Raw genomic sequence first — 15,991 nt, 5'->3', positions numbered from 1 at the left:
GGATTTGAGATGCACCATTTCAGACTGTGGACGAGTAGTTTCATGTTGGGGAAAACGATATGCAAACAGAAAGCTAGCATATCAAGGAGAAAGATTTGCATGCTATGTGGTGGTTTTCTACTTGCGATGAGCTTTTAACACAGGGGAGCACTCAGAAACGTGATTCCACATACACACACACATCTGCGTACAGTATGCAGTGCTGAGGTCCACTTTACCACTTCATACTGTTTAAATTTCCTGGCCCCCAGCCGTTTCCCTCCACCCCATTGCAAATACCTACATTGCAAACACTTCTCCACTTTAAAAGGAAAAGAGCTTAAAAAAAAAACCCCACACATTTCCAAGTAAAATAATATCACATCATAGATAGGCTTGGTTGCGTCCCTGTTTTTTTCCAGTTTTATATTTTGAGTTTTTCCATGTGGTATGCAGGCTGAGACCCTATCTTGAAAGACCTACATTGGCTCCTAGTACGTTTCTGAGCACAATTCAAAGTGTTGGTGCTGACCTTTAAAGCCCTAAACAGCCTCGGTCCGGTATACCTGAAGGAGCGTCTCCACCCCCATCGTCCTACCCGGACACTGAGGTCCAGCGCCGAGGGCCTTCTGGCGGTTCCCTTGCTGCGAGAAGCCAAGTTACAGGGAACCAGGCAAAGGGCCTTCTCGGTAGTAGCACCTGTCCTGTGGAACGCCCTCCCACCAGATGTCAAGGAAATAAACAACTACCTGACTTTTAGAAGACCTCTGAAGGCAGCCCTGTTTAGGGAAGCTTTTAATGTTTGATGGACTACTGTATTTTAATATTTTGTTGGAAGCCGCCCAGAGTGGCTGGGGAAACCTAGCCAGATGGGCGGGGTATAAATAATAAAATTGTTGTTGTTGTTGCTATTATTATTATTATTATTATTATTATTATTATCGAAGTGACGCTCACGTCTGGGTCCATGTGCTAGGGTAAAGTCCTGCTGAAACTATGGTAGTTGGACAAAACCCGTACAGATTTCAGATGGATTGGGGGACACTGAATATTCAATATTTAATTAACGAAGTGACGCTCACTTCTGGGTCCATGTGCTGGGGTAAAGTCCTGCTGAAACTATGGTAGTTGGACAAAACCCGTACAGATTTCAGATGGATTGGGGGACACTGAATATTCAATATTTAATTAACGAAGTGACGCTCACGTCTGGGTCCATGTGCTGGGGTAAAGTCCTGCTGAAACTATGGTAGTTGGACAAAACCCGTACAGATTTCAGATGGATTGGGGGACACTGAATATTCAATATTTAATTAACGAAGTGACGCTCACTTCTGGGTCCATGTGCTGGGGTAAAGTCCTGCTGAAACTATGGTAGTTGGACAAAACCCGTACAGATTTCGGATGGATTGGGGACACTGAATATTCAATATTTAAGCCCATATCAGTGTTTACTGAACATAAACACGCTGGTGTGCTGTGTGCTGTAGCCACAATCCAGGTATCTTTCATGCAGTGATCTCCCTACCTCTTCACATGAAAGAAGGTCTCCCATTACACCAAACAGGTGAAGGTGACAATACTGTACTAATTTGTATGCCTGGCACTTTCTCCACAATCCCACTGCACCAAGGGCAACAACCTGCCCTGTGCCCTTTTTGCACATAGGGATCTAATCTGTAAAGGGATCTGGGCACAGAAGGCTGTTCCAACGGATGACATCACCCTCGCTGAGCCAGGGTGCTGCAGGTATCTGGAGCCAAACACTTTCCCTATTTAAACTGAACTGATATGGAAAGTTCCATGTGGTGCCATCTATTTAAAGCACACATGGTGAGCTGCTTCGACAGCCATAGTCAGCCCCAAATGGCAGAGTATACATTTGAAATAAATGAAAAATAAAAACCAATGATTAATTGTTAATCAGGTGTTGAGACCGAAAACGAAGGTATAGGAATCAAAAGGAATGGCAGCTTAAGGATGACTAGGCGAAGGGACTTTGTGGCTGAGTTTCTATGCATATTGACATAAGAATAAGTCCTGCTGTACTTACTTGCAAGTAAACATGCATAAAATTGTGCTGCAAAATAATTTTATGGGGGGGGGGATCAAATAGCTCAAAAAGAAACTTTAACTTTCTTGAAAGAGAGTTTTTGTTTGTTAAGCAGCTTCACATAACGCCTTCAAAAAGAAAAGAAAACGTAAGCCTCCAGATTCATTATATCTAATCCTCATTTTCACTCTTTAGTATACCTGTCATGTACAACTAAGGCTATTCGTGGTTTCCCCCCCTGTTAAATAACTTTGAGAAACTCCACTCATGAGTTTTTGAAACTCTGGAGATCCTTGTCTCTTCAGATGGCCATGCTAGCATCATTTTCCCCTGCGCCTTCCCCTACTTGTTTTTCAGATATCTTTCCTAACCAGCCATGTTGCCCATTCACTGCCAAGCTCGTGTTGTGCCTGAATTATAAGCCCGGCACCGAAACGACCCATAACTGTCAACAGGAATAGCCTTGGCAAGAAAAGGCAAAAGAGCATGACATGCAACCCCAGTGTCGCCAAGTAAAATACATCAATCCATTTAGTAATCTGTTATACGTCCCTGATCCAAATGTAATTCTAAGAACTTAACGTGGCATTGTGAGAGACACAGGACTGCTGTCCCTCTGCATTTCTTTGTCCCATCTTTGTAGTATCATCTGGGAAACAGAGGTGTGACGTGTTGTTGACACCGTACACGCTCCCCATCCATGCAGCCTACGCCATAAGGTTGAGATGGGGCGATAGGTAGCGTAATGATGTCATCCTGCACGTCTTAATCGGTGCAAGACATTATGCAGAAGAGGAGGCCAAGAAGCACAACACCTAATTAAGTCCTAAATTGGCAGGTGCTGCACTGCAAGGCAACAGAATATAGATGGAAGGGTCAAACTTGATGGAAACTTGGGGCAGGTCATTGTGGACCAGAATATAACCTGAAGAAGTGTAAATACATCTTGAATTAATGAAGACACTTCATTCTCTTCAGGAATATACTGTGCAGTATATATTTATATACATGTACACACACATTAGCACTCAATCATATAGGTAAAGGTAAAAGGTAAAGGACCCCTGGATGGTTAAGTCCAGTCAAATGGGACTATGGGATTGCGGCGCTCATCTGAGGGAGTCGGCGTTTGTCCACAGTCAGCTTTCTGGGTCATGTGGCCAGCAGGACTAAACCGCTTCAGGCACAACAGAACACTGTGACGGAAACCAGAGCACATGGAAACGCCGTTTACCTTCCCACCACAGTGGTACTGATTTATCTACTTGAACTGGCGTGCTTTCGAACTGCTAGGTTGGCAGGAGCTGGGACAGAGCAACGGGAGCTCACCCTGTCGCAGGGATTCGAAGTGCCGACCTTCCGATTGGCAAGCCCAAGAGGCTCATTGGTTTGGACCACAGTGCCACCTGCGTCCTTTACCTTTACCTTCAGTCATATACTCATGGTGGTTTACAAAAAGAATAAAACAATTAATAAAACAAACTAATTCCTTTGCCATTTTACAACAACAACAATAACAACAACAACCCTGTAAAATAAACAATATAAACCCCATTATCAGTTGGAGAGTACAAAATAAAAACGCAAGTTATCTTTATTTGTATCGCTTAAATGCATGCATCTATCCATTTTAAAACTTAATGAAGATGCTATCCAGTTTTAAGTAAATCACTGCCCTAGGAAAGTCTTGGAAACAACCGCTTTCCATATGTCAAAATCATACTGTGTATGTACTATAATTATCTCTCTTCATTAGGCAAAAACTTCTGTATAATAAAAGGTCAGACTCAGGGGGAAAACAGCTGCATTCTAAAAAAGAAAGAAAAAGCATAATAATAGAACAGTGTAATTAAATGGAAGGCTCCTGTACATTGCCCAGTTAATGAGTCTGTTACTCCACAAGCTTAGCGATCTGCATCTAACATTACTGAGAATGTGTATTCTGTTTATTGCAGTGGTTCTTGCAGATTAATGTGGCTTGTTTCTCCACAACTCAGATCACCCCACTATTGCATTTTTATGTAGGCTAAAGGTGGAAATCTGTTTACTTGATACTGTACTTTTATATTGTGCTCTGGCAAACGTATCAGCAATATCTCAAATAAAAGCAAAAATCCTTAAAAATATTATGAGCTTTCTTTCTACTTTAACAGGCAACTGATAACCAGGGACACTGTGCTTTTATATACTTATAATTGGGAACTGTGCTTTTGTATATTTTTAAAATCCATGAACTGTTTTTGTTGCTATTAACCTTTTGCATATTATTATTATTATTATTATTATTATTATTATTTTGCTTTATTTATTTAAAAAATGGCTCAAAGCAAACTTATAAATATTAAATATGTCCATGTATCTGGAAGCTGCCCCACATTTCTTAGTGAGAATTTGGATAAAAATTGAAATAAAAGTGAAAAACCACAAGAATATTCTTTTACACAATGCCATTTTGATAGCATTTGCTCCCCCCCCCATCAACAATAACAAGGGGGAAACTTTGCAAGTTGGTTCTGATTCCTGACATTTATACAGTATGCTTATAAAGATCATCTTGCCTTTCAATATGCCTGAGACCCAATGGTTAGAAACCACAAACTTCCATTTCATAAGAACAGCTCCTTTTTTACATATCTAGAATATTGTGTTGTCACTGTGGCATAAGCGGCTGTCTCTGTGACAGCATTAATTGTCATAGAAGACTTGAGCCTTGTTTGCATGGGACATTAAGTGAAACCATGTCTTAGGTAGAAGAAACAAGAACATGGGAACCCACAGAAAAAAACAACGCACGACTGCTTCACTTGCCTTCCAGTCTTCCTGCCGCTACACTTATAGCAAGTGAAGGCATGGCTTGGCTATGTGCAAACCCAGGCACAAGGTTTGTCTCTGACAAACAAGCCACAAGAGGTTTGCTGCGCTATGGTTTGGCATGTATCACTATGCCAAAGGTAAAAGTAAAGGTGTTGCTGTGGTCTAAACAACCATGGTTGTTGTTGTTGTAAAATGGCAAATGAATTAGTTTGTTTTATTAATTGTTTTATTCTTTTTGTAAACCACCATGAGTATATGATTGAAGGTAAAGGTAAAGGATGCAGGTGGCGCTGTCGTCTAAACCAATGAGCCTCTTGGGCTTGCCGACTGGAAGGTTGTGATTCGAATCCCCATGACGGGGTGAGCTCCCGTTGCTCTGTCCCAGCTCCTGCCAACCTACCAGTTCGAAAGCACGCCAGTGCAAGTAGATAAATCGGTACCGCTGCAGTGGTAAGGTAAACGGCGTTTCCGTGCGCTCTGGTTTCCATCACGATGTTCTGTTGAGCCAGAAGCAGATTAGTCCTGCTGGCCACATGACCCGGAAAGCTGTCTGTGGACAAACACAGGCTTCCACGGCCTGAAAGCGAGATGAGCGCCACAACCCCATGGTTGCCTTTGACTGGACTTAATCGTCCAGATGTCCTTTACCTTTTTACCTTATATTATGCCAAACCATAGTGAAACAGCGGCAGAATCAAGGGAGGAAATGAAGCAGCCTGCTTGCTGTCGCCAAGCTAGTTTGGGTTTAGTATTACATGTGAGCTGGGCCTAAGCAGAGCAGCAGCATCTACAAGCAATTCAGATACATCATAAGGACACTTATACATCAGATACATCATAAGGACAACTATGGAACCTGGTACATTGGCTTGATCCTGCACATCTGACAGCAGAAAAACAGTAATTACGTGTAGCAAAACGAGACTAGCTTGCCTCACCTACCAAAAACTACGATGCAGTTTTTTTATTTTATTTTTTTCATCTCAACTAGTCATTTCTGCATATTCGAGAAGTCTGGCATGCAGTGAGAACTACGTACTGTCAACATTTTCCAATGCTTCAAATCAGTTCTGCTGCTTTAACAGCGTTTGCTAAGTTTTTGAAACCTACACGTGCTATTTGCATGCTTTTGCATTCAGATGTGTGCTGATAATGCACTTCTGGCTACTTGCAAATATTTCCCTGTTTATGCAACAGGGAAGAGGAGCGCAGGATGCATTGCTTCATCTTGAAAAGCTAAATATGAATGGAACTCAAAAGGCTGCAAATGCAAAAAGTGCATTTCTTAAGTAGTATGTGCCACTGAAATCGGCGGGAATTGGTACTTCCAAGTGAGCATGTTTGGGATTAGGCTGAAAAGTATGTTTCATAGGAAGCTTTGAGTGTGATCCAAAGTTCTGTGATGCAGTTTCCGTTTTTCAACAGAAGATGGCGCAAAGCATTCTAACTCTCCCCAAATGCTGGTTAGTGCCGTGCTCTGCTGATTCAGTGGGAGAATAATGTCTGTTCTGAAAGAGGCTATTTATATTCTGACCATGTGACTTGGCTCAAACTTCCGATCTTGTGCTCACTTTTTCCACCCATGCAATAAAATTCTCTTGTTATCAGTCCACTTCTAAAGTTCTCTTGAGTTTAGGATGTTTTGTTTTGAGACACCCTGTTTCTATAAATCTTTTATTTTTTAAAAAAAACCCTTTACATCTTTAAACCACTCTATACTCTTCCTGTGTATTTTTCTCTGCTCGCTCTCTCTCTTTTAAAGAGAGGCGGGCCCATAACAATTTAGTACGTTATTAAATTGTACTCCGCATTAATCTGGAGAACGGCCAAAGGTTCTTAATTTAGACTCCTGCAAAGATCCCTGGGTTACAATCCTTCTGCTTGCACAGCTCTCCGTTCAAAAGGCCTTCAAAGCACACTAAGCAGACCTGCTTTAATGTTTTATCTGTAAGACGGATATAACGACGTTTTCAAAAGGTACACAGAGGCTGCCTTGTGCACACTGACTCCCATAAAAATACCACCGAGCACAGCAGGACTTCTGAGAAAACATGCTGAGAACCATGCAGTGAGGGAGACTTTTAGCACCTATGAATGCCGTTAATGCTGGACCCAAAGTGGAAAGTGCCAATGAGTTTGAGCTCAGCCGTCACTTGCACCGGGATCCATGGAACCACGGCAGAAACAAGAAGTATGCTGGGTTTACTGAGAGTCAACTCAAGTCAAACATTATAGCCCATCAAGTGCTTGATAAACCAACAAATTCGTCTGCTTATTCTCAGTGGTGACCTTTCAAGAAGAACAGGGAAAAATGAAAGAGTGCTGGAAGAGACTGCATGAAAAATGTCCAAATCCGAGATAAAAAAATGTTGCAATAAAATTCTGCTTCTGAACTTTAGAATTTAGTTTCAATTCCACGGCATCAGAAGTTTAGAACTCTGCCGTTTGCTATTCCTAGCCCTCTTTATGGAGACGGAGGCCTTTCTCATATGGCCATAAATTTTAATGTTTAGTGTTTAATTTTACACACCATCTCCTGCCCCACCCAAAAAAGTACAGCCCTCATTAATAAGTACAATGGACCTTAAAAAGTGCTGAACTGTGAACCTGATGCACATTAACACGTTGCTTACTCTTCTGAATATAATCAGCCCATCCTCCAACCCTGATTATTTTGTAATTATTAGGTGGTGATGTCACAATCTGTATTGCGCAGAAAAGAACAGGGATCACTTAAGTCTTGTACACTGCTTAGAGATGACTGAAGTTAAGCGCTATATAAATTGTTTAAATAAATAAAATAATAAATTTAAATAAGTTGTGTTTAAGGGTAAGGACCTTAGAATGTCAAAAACACTTTTTTGGGGGGCAGACCAAGTAGTATCACGACAATAAAGACAAGAGCAAGACCAAATCTAATATCAACAATGAAACAGTTTAGTGGTAGAATGTAGGTCTACTGACTTCCGCATTCTAAACATTTATGTTGCCAGCAAGAGTGACTGCCATACTGTTGAACTGCATTGCATTTGTGATGGTGTGCTGGCATCACAAACCTCTGTTAGGCCGCCCCACTTTCCTCGATCGGAAGAAACAACAATTGGGTTTTCTACGGAGTGCCGTTTGTTTCAATTTAGCACTAAAGAGCGGGCTCTCTGTGAGCAAGCGGTGGAACAAACACAAAACAGCTCAAACCCCAGCTTTTATGGCATGGGACGAGCAGAAGTGGAGACGCGTCCTTAGTTGTAGTTGGTCTTGTTGAGTGTTTTGTATTGGATGCGCCAAGGCCACGTCCAACGCAAGAGTTCATTAGCGTGCCCATCTCTGTACAAAATTCTGACTCAACTCTTAGGTTTAGTAGACTAACAGTACCACTGTGAAAAAAGCCCCCAGTTAGAAACAACTTATTGTTAAAAATAAATAGAAACAACAACTTCTGGTGAATGCAAATCAAACAAGGTTTCTCAACGTGAACTCAAGCAACTGGAACTACTTTTTGTCATTTAAACGCACCCCATATGAGGTCTGTACTCAGGGGCTTTCAGACAAGTGTTTATTGTGGGATCTGTGCTCTTCATGCATGTTCACAGCATTCACACAATGCTGTGGAGATCAAAAAGCCAATCCATCCATTTAATCTGGTTTTACTGTTTTCTAAGGAAAATTACTTTGGAAAAACAAACTGTTGCCTGGAACCCATTTGTGATGGGTTTGCAAAATTAAGTCCTTGCCTCAGGAGGCAATTGTTCAGGAGTGAACATTTGTGGAGTCAAACTCCTTTCATATTCAGCCGAGAAGCAATGAACTCAGGTCAGAAAAGCCATGAATTCAGACAACTGGGATCTCTAGCCTTCCATAAAACATTTTAATCCCACCCCCTGTCACAATCTCACATTCATTAGACTCACCGCCACTCTGCCTTGTTATGCAGGAATGAGTTGCATTGGTCTGGGAGGTTGCTATCATTTGACATAGAGTCCAAGATTGAAATGATCTGCTTGAAAGACGGTCTTTTCTGAGGGAGGAAAAGTACATATATTTTAAACATGATGAAAATACATTCTAGGACCACATTAACGATGGAATTCTCCCAGGAAAGCTGCAAGTGCAACACATATTGGTGACTAGATAATTATTATGTATATGCAATTCAAGGAGAGAAAAAATCTATAAAATGTAACTGGTGGTGTTTGTTTGTTTTTACACATGCAAAAAGAAGTGTCTCAAAATTGTAGCAGAGCAAAAGTCCTGAATGTACCTTCTATTTTTAGATATAATTTTATTATTCATGTGCAATGCTATGGTAACTAATGACTCCTAAACCTATTTTTGAATTTTTTCTCAAGCACAGATAATAGGATGACAACTTCTCCAATGAAACTAATATGGAGAGCAATGTTCCTTCCCTCAGTGGCACCTCTGAGAAGATCGAAATTTCTGCTTACAGCACCTCATGTTTAATTCTAATTCTATTAATTCATATGAAAAGGCTGGTTCAAAGGGAGTCCGGCTTTGGTGAGGAGGAGGAAGAATTTGCAGATTTTAAGGTCTCTTCCGCTTCTTGAAGGTTTGAAATCCTAACCATGGATACAGCACATAAGTGCAAATAAATGTTGGAAGGCCATCAGAATTTGCCATTTCCCAGTCTTCAAATATGTTCTTGTGGGTTGTTGCTTTTGGTTTGATTTTATATGTTGTGGTCTTGTTGTGAACCACCCTGAGACCTCCAGGTATAGGGTGGTGTATAAGAAAGATGATAGATAGATAGATAGATAGATAGATAGTAGATAGATAGATGATAGATAGATAGATAGATAGATAGATAGATAGATGATAGATAGATAGATATTTGCCTAATGCTGCATTTGAAAAACCTTCCCATAATGGCCATGTGGCAATCAATGTATGTAAAATGATACTGCAGCCCTATAGGAAGGTTTCATACTACAGATTATACACTTGTATGGCAGGAACCCACGTTCTTGAGATAAAGTAAGGAAAACAAGTCCAGATTTTTTTTTAGAAAAAAGAAGACTTTAAATATCTGATTTACAAACACTAACCTTGTATGCCTCACAAGCATTGTATGCAAACACTGGCTTCCTATTCACTTCAAGACTCAGTTCAATAGTGCTGGTTCTAACCTTTAAAGACCCAAATGGTTTAGGGACTGCTTCTTCCCATATAGGCCTACCCGGAGACGCACTTTTGGTCCAACCTGGGATATTCAGTGATTGAGCATGAGAGAGCCTTTAGAAAGACAGGTTTGCAACTCTGAAATGCTCTTCTATTCAAAACCAATCAATATCTCTCTCTGTCAAGTCTCTTTTGCCATACGTATTTGAAAACACTTATTTCAACAGGCTTTTTGCACGTAACTCCTAGTTTTATTGCTGCCAGTTTTATGTGTATGATTTTTACCTTTGCTTTTGTTTTGTTTAAGGTGTTATTTTGAGTTTGCTGTTACTGCTTTTAGTAAGTTGCACTTATATGTTTATGACGCTGTTGTATGGTTTTTATGAATATACTCTGGGCATGTTCAGTCAAAAAGTGGGACATAAATATTGATTATATTTGTGGCCTAAAATCAAAAAATCATGTTTTACAAAGCTCATATATTTGCTTCAGCATGAGGCCATTCTGATTAATCAAAAGCAAGCACACTACTTGTAATTATGTGTTTATTTCAGGGCCTAGAACAAGAATATGGATGGAAACTGAGGGAAATTATCAAAAATAAGTACCAAAGTAGCACGCTACTTGTAATTATGTCTTTATTTCAGGGCCTAGAACAAGAATATGGATGAAAACTGAGGGAAACCATAGAAAATAAGTACCAAAAATGTTTAACACATCAAGAGACTGCTTGTTTGTTGAAGTGACATTTAAAATAGTAATGGGGATTTTTTATTTCAATTGAAGTTTTCACAATACAATTACAAGAACAAACTAATCTACAAGAAATAAAGAAAACCTTCCTAGCGTGTGAGAACACTGAGGCCCAGCACAATAAAGTAGCAGACAACACTTGGAAAAGTTTTGTGTGCCTTCATGAGGCATGACAGTGACATTTCATTGTGAAAGTTAGCCACACAAATGCAGAATACAGCCGTGTTTTTCTTTCTTGTGGTGTGAAGCCTTTGTCCTGTAAAAGCACACAGGATTCACTTTACGCAGAAGTTACCCCAAAAGACGTGGAGTTATTTATAATATTTCAGTTTCGCATAGGTAAACAGAACATTTGTTGTCCACATCTTCAAATTAGGTCCTTGAATATCATAAAACAGTAGTACGCAAGAAGTTTTTTTTGGTTGAGTGTGCAAATTTATACAACTTTTTAACATCCTTGCCTCCCTGTGCCAATTCTAGCACTGTGGTTACAAGGCAGATTGGGTCAGAATGCAGTCCAGATACAGAGAAGGGGGAAATGTGCTCCACATAACTAAGGATGACCTGATTATTTCAAGTTTAAAAAGAAAAAAATACTGTCTCAGGCAAAGCAGTCATAAGTTCTTTGCATTTTCTTCTGCCTTCATTGCTTCCTTTGTTATGCTGAAAAAAAGTGGGGTAATTGTTGAAAACTGAAAAAGTCAGAGTTAAAATGTTTCTCGAGAGAGAGAGCATCGCCTCCGTTAGTCTGTCTGACAGACCCCAGACAAGGTTGAGACAAAAGGTTGAAACCAAAATGTGGATACATAATAAACGGATGATACACATTCTCTCTGCATCACGCCTGTAATTATACCATTTCTGCTAAAATTACAGATGCAGCAATTAAAACGTGCATTTTAATTCGAGTGCACAAAAACAATTAGGAACAATGCTGAGGTGTCTCTTCCAGGCAGATCCAAGTGATTTTCGCATTATAAAAGAGAGACAATTTCTTTATTTCAAATGTCAAACAACATTAAAAAAATGTCAAATGTATAACAAAAAGAGACAAGTGCTCTTCTATGCAAGAGCTGCCTATTCAACGTTTAGGTGAAGGGATCTCTTTGTCTGTCATTTCTGGTCCATCTTGCACACAATTGTAAGACAACTGCTTAGAGCTCAGCAGTTGCCGTTCCCCTCACCTCATCCCACGTCTATTCTGCATGTTCACACACAGCTATTTCCCTCAACTACTCCCGTAAAACCCGCATTTTCAGGACCCTACTGTATAGTTTACAGTTAATCAGCTTGGAGCAGAAGGATGGCAATGGCAGCAGGTGCATTCTTGGCAGTATATGATTTCCACCTGTTGATATAATTCCATAATTGATTCCTAATGTAGAGTCCTAATGGCTTGCTTCAGTAGTTCATGCCTCCCTGTGGTTCCCACATGGGTAATGAGTGGCTACAGCCTCACAGCAATAAATGTGAATGAGGGCATGGAGGAAAGACTCGATTCCTTTCCAACAACCATGGCATCCGCTGGTTCAAAGTACATCAGTCAATCCCAGTTTAGATTTGGAACAATGTACATCAGGACGGACTATTTCTCTTCTGCGTTAGTGTCACATGCATTCAATGATAGGTCCCTTCGAGGTTTTGTTTTATGCGTTCTTTTTTTTTTAAGCAACGCAAAAATTGGCACGTAAAATTGTATGCATTTCCCTTGCCCCACCCAAAAACACATTTTTGTTCTATAATACTGTAGACATATTTTTGGAAAGAAAACTGGTTTTGCAAAACTTGGAGAAGCGTGTGATCTAATGGATAGTTGAGTTGTGTCTAGAACGGTTGAATTAGGTTGGCTTGCTTTAAAATGTGGGTCGAATGTCTCCACCCTGAATGGTAAACCCACAAGGGTAAAAATAATAAGCTGGAAATCAAGTGGATCTCTCTTTATTGATCACCAGAAATATATATGAATTAAGTGTAAAGTTAAGCATTTAAGCGAGATTTGAAATTACTCATCTAGTAGGGAAATATTGTATCAAATTACTATTAGCAGTATAAGGTAAATAAATTCTGGGACCTTGATAACTGGAAAAGGAGTTGGTGGTTGTGGTCATGGTGAGGGGAGATGTAAAGTAGATCACTGTGCTCATTGTTGTTATGGTATTGTTTAGAAAAGCTTTGGGCCATATGAAGAAGGTCAGTCTGCTTCAGGGCCTGCCAACCTTTTTGGGCCAGTGGGAACATTTGGAATTTTGAGGAAGTTCAATGGGCACCAGTCACAAAATGGCTGCCACTGAGCCTGCAGCATAATACAAAATGGCTCTCTGTAGGATGTGGTGTAACAGAAAATGACTGCTGAGCACAAATTGGCCGCCACACCTAAATGAGCAGAAAAAGGGACAGGAATCCAAATTGTGTGGGCATGCTCCTTCCCCATTAGGCATCTTCAACAACGTGAAAAAGACACCTATATCAGGCAACACTATGATCGCTCGTAAAAATAAACTCTTTCTTCTATTCAGAATGGAAGGGAGGGAGGGTGGGAGTTCAATCCTGACACCCAATGAAATGTGGGCATGTTTAAAGGGCACAGGATAGTCAATATAGGGGAAGATTTTTGAGCTAACATTTATCAAGACTTTTCAAGGGTGAAATTTAAAGAACTGGAGGGCATCCTGGCCTCTGTAGTGCCTGAATTCAACAGTTTATAAGGTAAAAGAAAATAGAACATCTGCTAACCAAATTTATAATCAACATATGATTGATACAAAAAAGGAATTTGTTATAGTTTTATAAATATTATTGTATTTCTGAAGTTTTGTTCATTGCTTAAATCCAATGATAATATACAGTTACCCAGATAATTCACAGAAGAATCCATTACATGAGTTCAGTGGGACTTACTCCCAGGTAAGTGCATATAGGATTGCAGGCTCTGTACCTGAAATCCTGGCTCCCTTAAACTTATCCAGTGTCAGCAGAGAGGGTGGGTGGTATGTGGAAATGAAATGAAATAATACAAATGGAAAATTCTTATCTCACATTTAGTGTCCCATCTGCAACAGGAGGGTTTTGGGGTTTTGTTTTGGGGTTTTTTTAAAAAAAACACAGTACAGTTAAAACACACAGTGGATAAAAGTAAAGAAATACCTTTGGATCTGCTTCCCAACACTGGAGCATCAATTCTGCAAAGCTTCCAGGGCAGCTGCTGGGAATGGTCAGTCTCTGCAATAGAAGCAAGACAATAGTTGGACAACCAAGGGACTAGAAATAACAGCAGAAGATAAACCCCAGCTCCCATATGAAAGCAGATCTTCCAATGCTCTCAGTAAAATAAAGGAAGGAAGGAAGGAAGGAAGGAACTATACCACAAAGTACAGGAATTAGCAAGCACGGGAATAGGCAAAAGGCCTGTAGAACAGATTGTTTGTGTGTCTGGAGACAAATCAAGCTATCTCTGTGCCATTTCTCAGAGAGATGATCTTCTAGCACCAAGAATGATGGATCCTTTACCACTGAATTTTACAATTCATGGTTTGAGATAGGTCCTCTATATGTGCCACCCAGACCAATTCTAACCATTCTACAGGTTTCCTCCTCAGAAGCAACCACACTCTTAATGTAACTTAGAGAGTTTCTTACACTCATGCAGCAAGAATTTGTTGTTTTATAATTAGATATGAAACTTCTGAATCTCTTCTCAATTCTGAGTGTGTGAGTATGAAGCAAACCTTATCCAGCATACTATCTCTGGAAAAGGAGAAAACCCCCAAGATCTTACAATAATTCCATTCCTCATTCTATACTCTTCATTAATATACTGTCCTCCTGCCTGGAAACCAGGCTCTTCAAAACTGTAATAGGGAAACTGTCCCATAATTTTATCCCTCTAATATTTTTAATTTCAATCACAAGTCCACAGGTTCTTATTATGACTATATATAGCTCTGTATATGTATTTCCCAGGGTTTTCCCAATTCTGCATCCCTGCATATATTTGAGATAGTATTCTTCCCATGCACAAGCTCAGTTTATTTGAACTACAGACCATAAACATCAAATGCAGTAGATATTATTCATTGTACTTATTCCAATTAATCCTTCCTTGGGCAGTGCATGTTCAAGTATCTCACATTAGTTCTCATCAGCTGTTTTGTATGTGTACTAATATTTACTGGCGTCCATTAGCTATTTTGAATTAAGTGCTAGATTGTGCTAAGCAGTCTTCTAACAAAGTTCCTACTTAACTGGAGCAATCCATTATCACTCCCAGTTAACCATGAATAATCCGAGTTGCATAAGAATCTAACTTCTGAACAAATGTTCTAGTAGATGAAAACTAACATGATCAAGAAAGGCAAGATGAACCTTCCCCATTAGGCATCTTCAACAACGTGAAATCAGAAGAGTTTTAGAACCTGTTTATTGAGTTATTAGTATTGTTGGGCTTTGCAGAGGTACCATGTAGATATTGTAGAGCTGTCATGATAACACACTTTCCTTAGCAAGGTATCCTACTATGGTCTCTGGCCAAAATAAGTGCTAAGAATCTCTCAAAAGTGAAATTGAAGAAGGCCTGAACCCACATCTAGTCAACCTCATCATTAGTTCATCATTGGACTAAAGGAAGATGTTACAGTTGCTTTTTAGAAATCTGAAGCAAATATACTTAAGCACAATTTTCCTGTTTGTATATACTCCATTTTTTCTAGTAAATGGAACTTTTGAGTAGTTAAACTACTGCAGGGTTAATGCCATGGCAGAAGGAAGGGTTAAGTCATTTTTGATGCTTCAGAGAAACAACTGTACATGGCCTTAGATTTAGTAGGGTAAGAATGTTAAAGTCGCCCTTCATCATACATTTACTGACGAACTGATGAAGCCATACAAGAAGTCTAATTAAGTGTTGCAAGAATAACTAACATGTAAATACTCAAAGACCTTAAATAACAACATTATTCAAGAGTGGGAAGAAAACTCTCATATTGCAAATATTGACATAAGATTGAAATACTTACTGCCAACGTGAACAATTAGTAACCTAGCGACAGAAGGCAGACGCGGTGCCAAAAGCAGATTTGTGTACAAGCACAAAAACCTGATATCTTCATGCTGTGATCAACATATAAGAATGCGTCTACACACTTTCAGTAATGCAATTAACTATCTAAAAAAAACAACCTTTTCATTGAGAAAGATTCTATTGATTAGCACAATTGACCCAATTATACAAAGCAATCAAATCTGAACTTCTGTCCACTC

General features: G+C 39.7%; 1 protein-coding gene across 4 annotated transcripts in view; it reads right to left on the bottom strand.

Annotated features, from left to right (window-relative positions):
* MAP3K20 (mitogen-activated protein kinase kinase kinase 20) overlaps window positions 1-15,991 on the bottom strand; it is a 78,259-nt gene that overhangs the window by 13,443 nt on the left and 48,825 nt on the right. For all 4 annotated transcript variants that reach the window (XM_083411320.1, XM_083411322.1, XM_083411321.1 and 1 more), the window contains exons 9-10: window positions 13,880-13,954; window positions 8,755-8,861 (exon numbers count right to left, since the gene is read on the bottom strand). In XM_083411320.1, the coding sequence (XP_083267446.1) occupies window positions 8,755-8,861; window positions 13,880-13,954 (182 nt within the window). The remainder of the gene's footprint in view (window positions 1-8,754; window positions 8,862-13,879; window positions 13,955-15,991) is intronic.

The sequence above is a fragment of the Podarcis tiliguerta genome, assembly GCF_965153285.1.
Source record: "Podarcis tiliguerta genome assembly, chromosome: 1".
NCBI lineage: Eukaryota > Metazoa > Chordata > Lepidosauria > Squamata > Lacertidae > Podarcis > Podarcis tiliguerta.
Note: the sequence above shows the minus strand (reverse complement) of the source record. Positions and strands in the feature narration are given on the sequence as shown.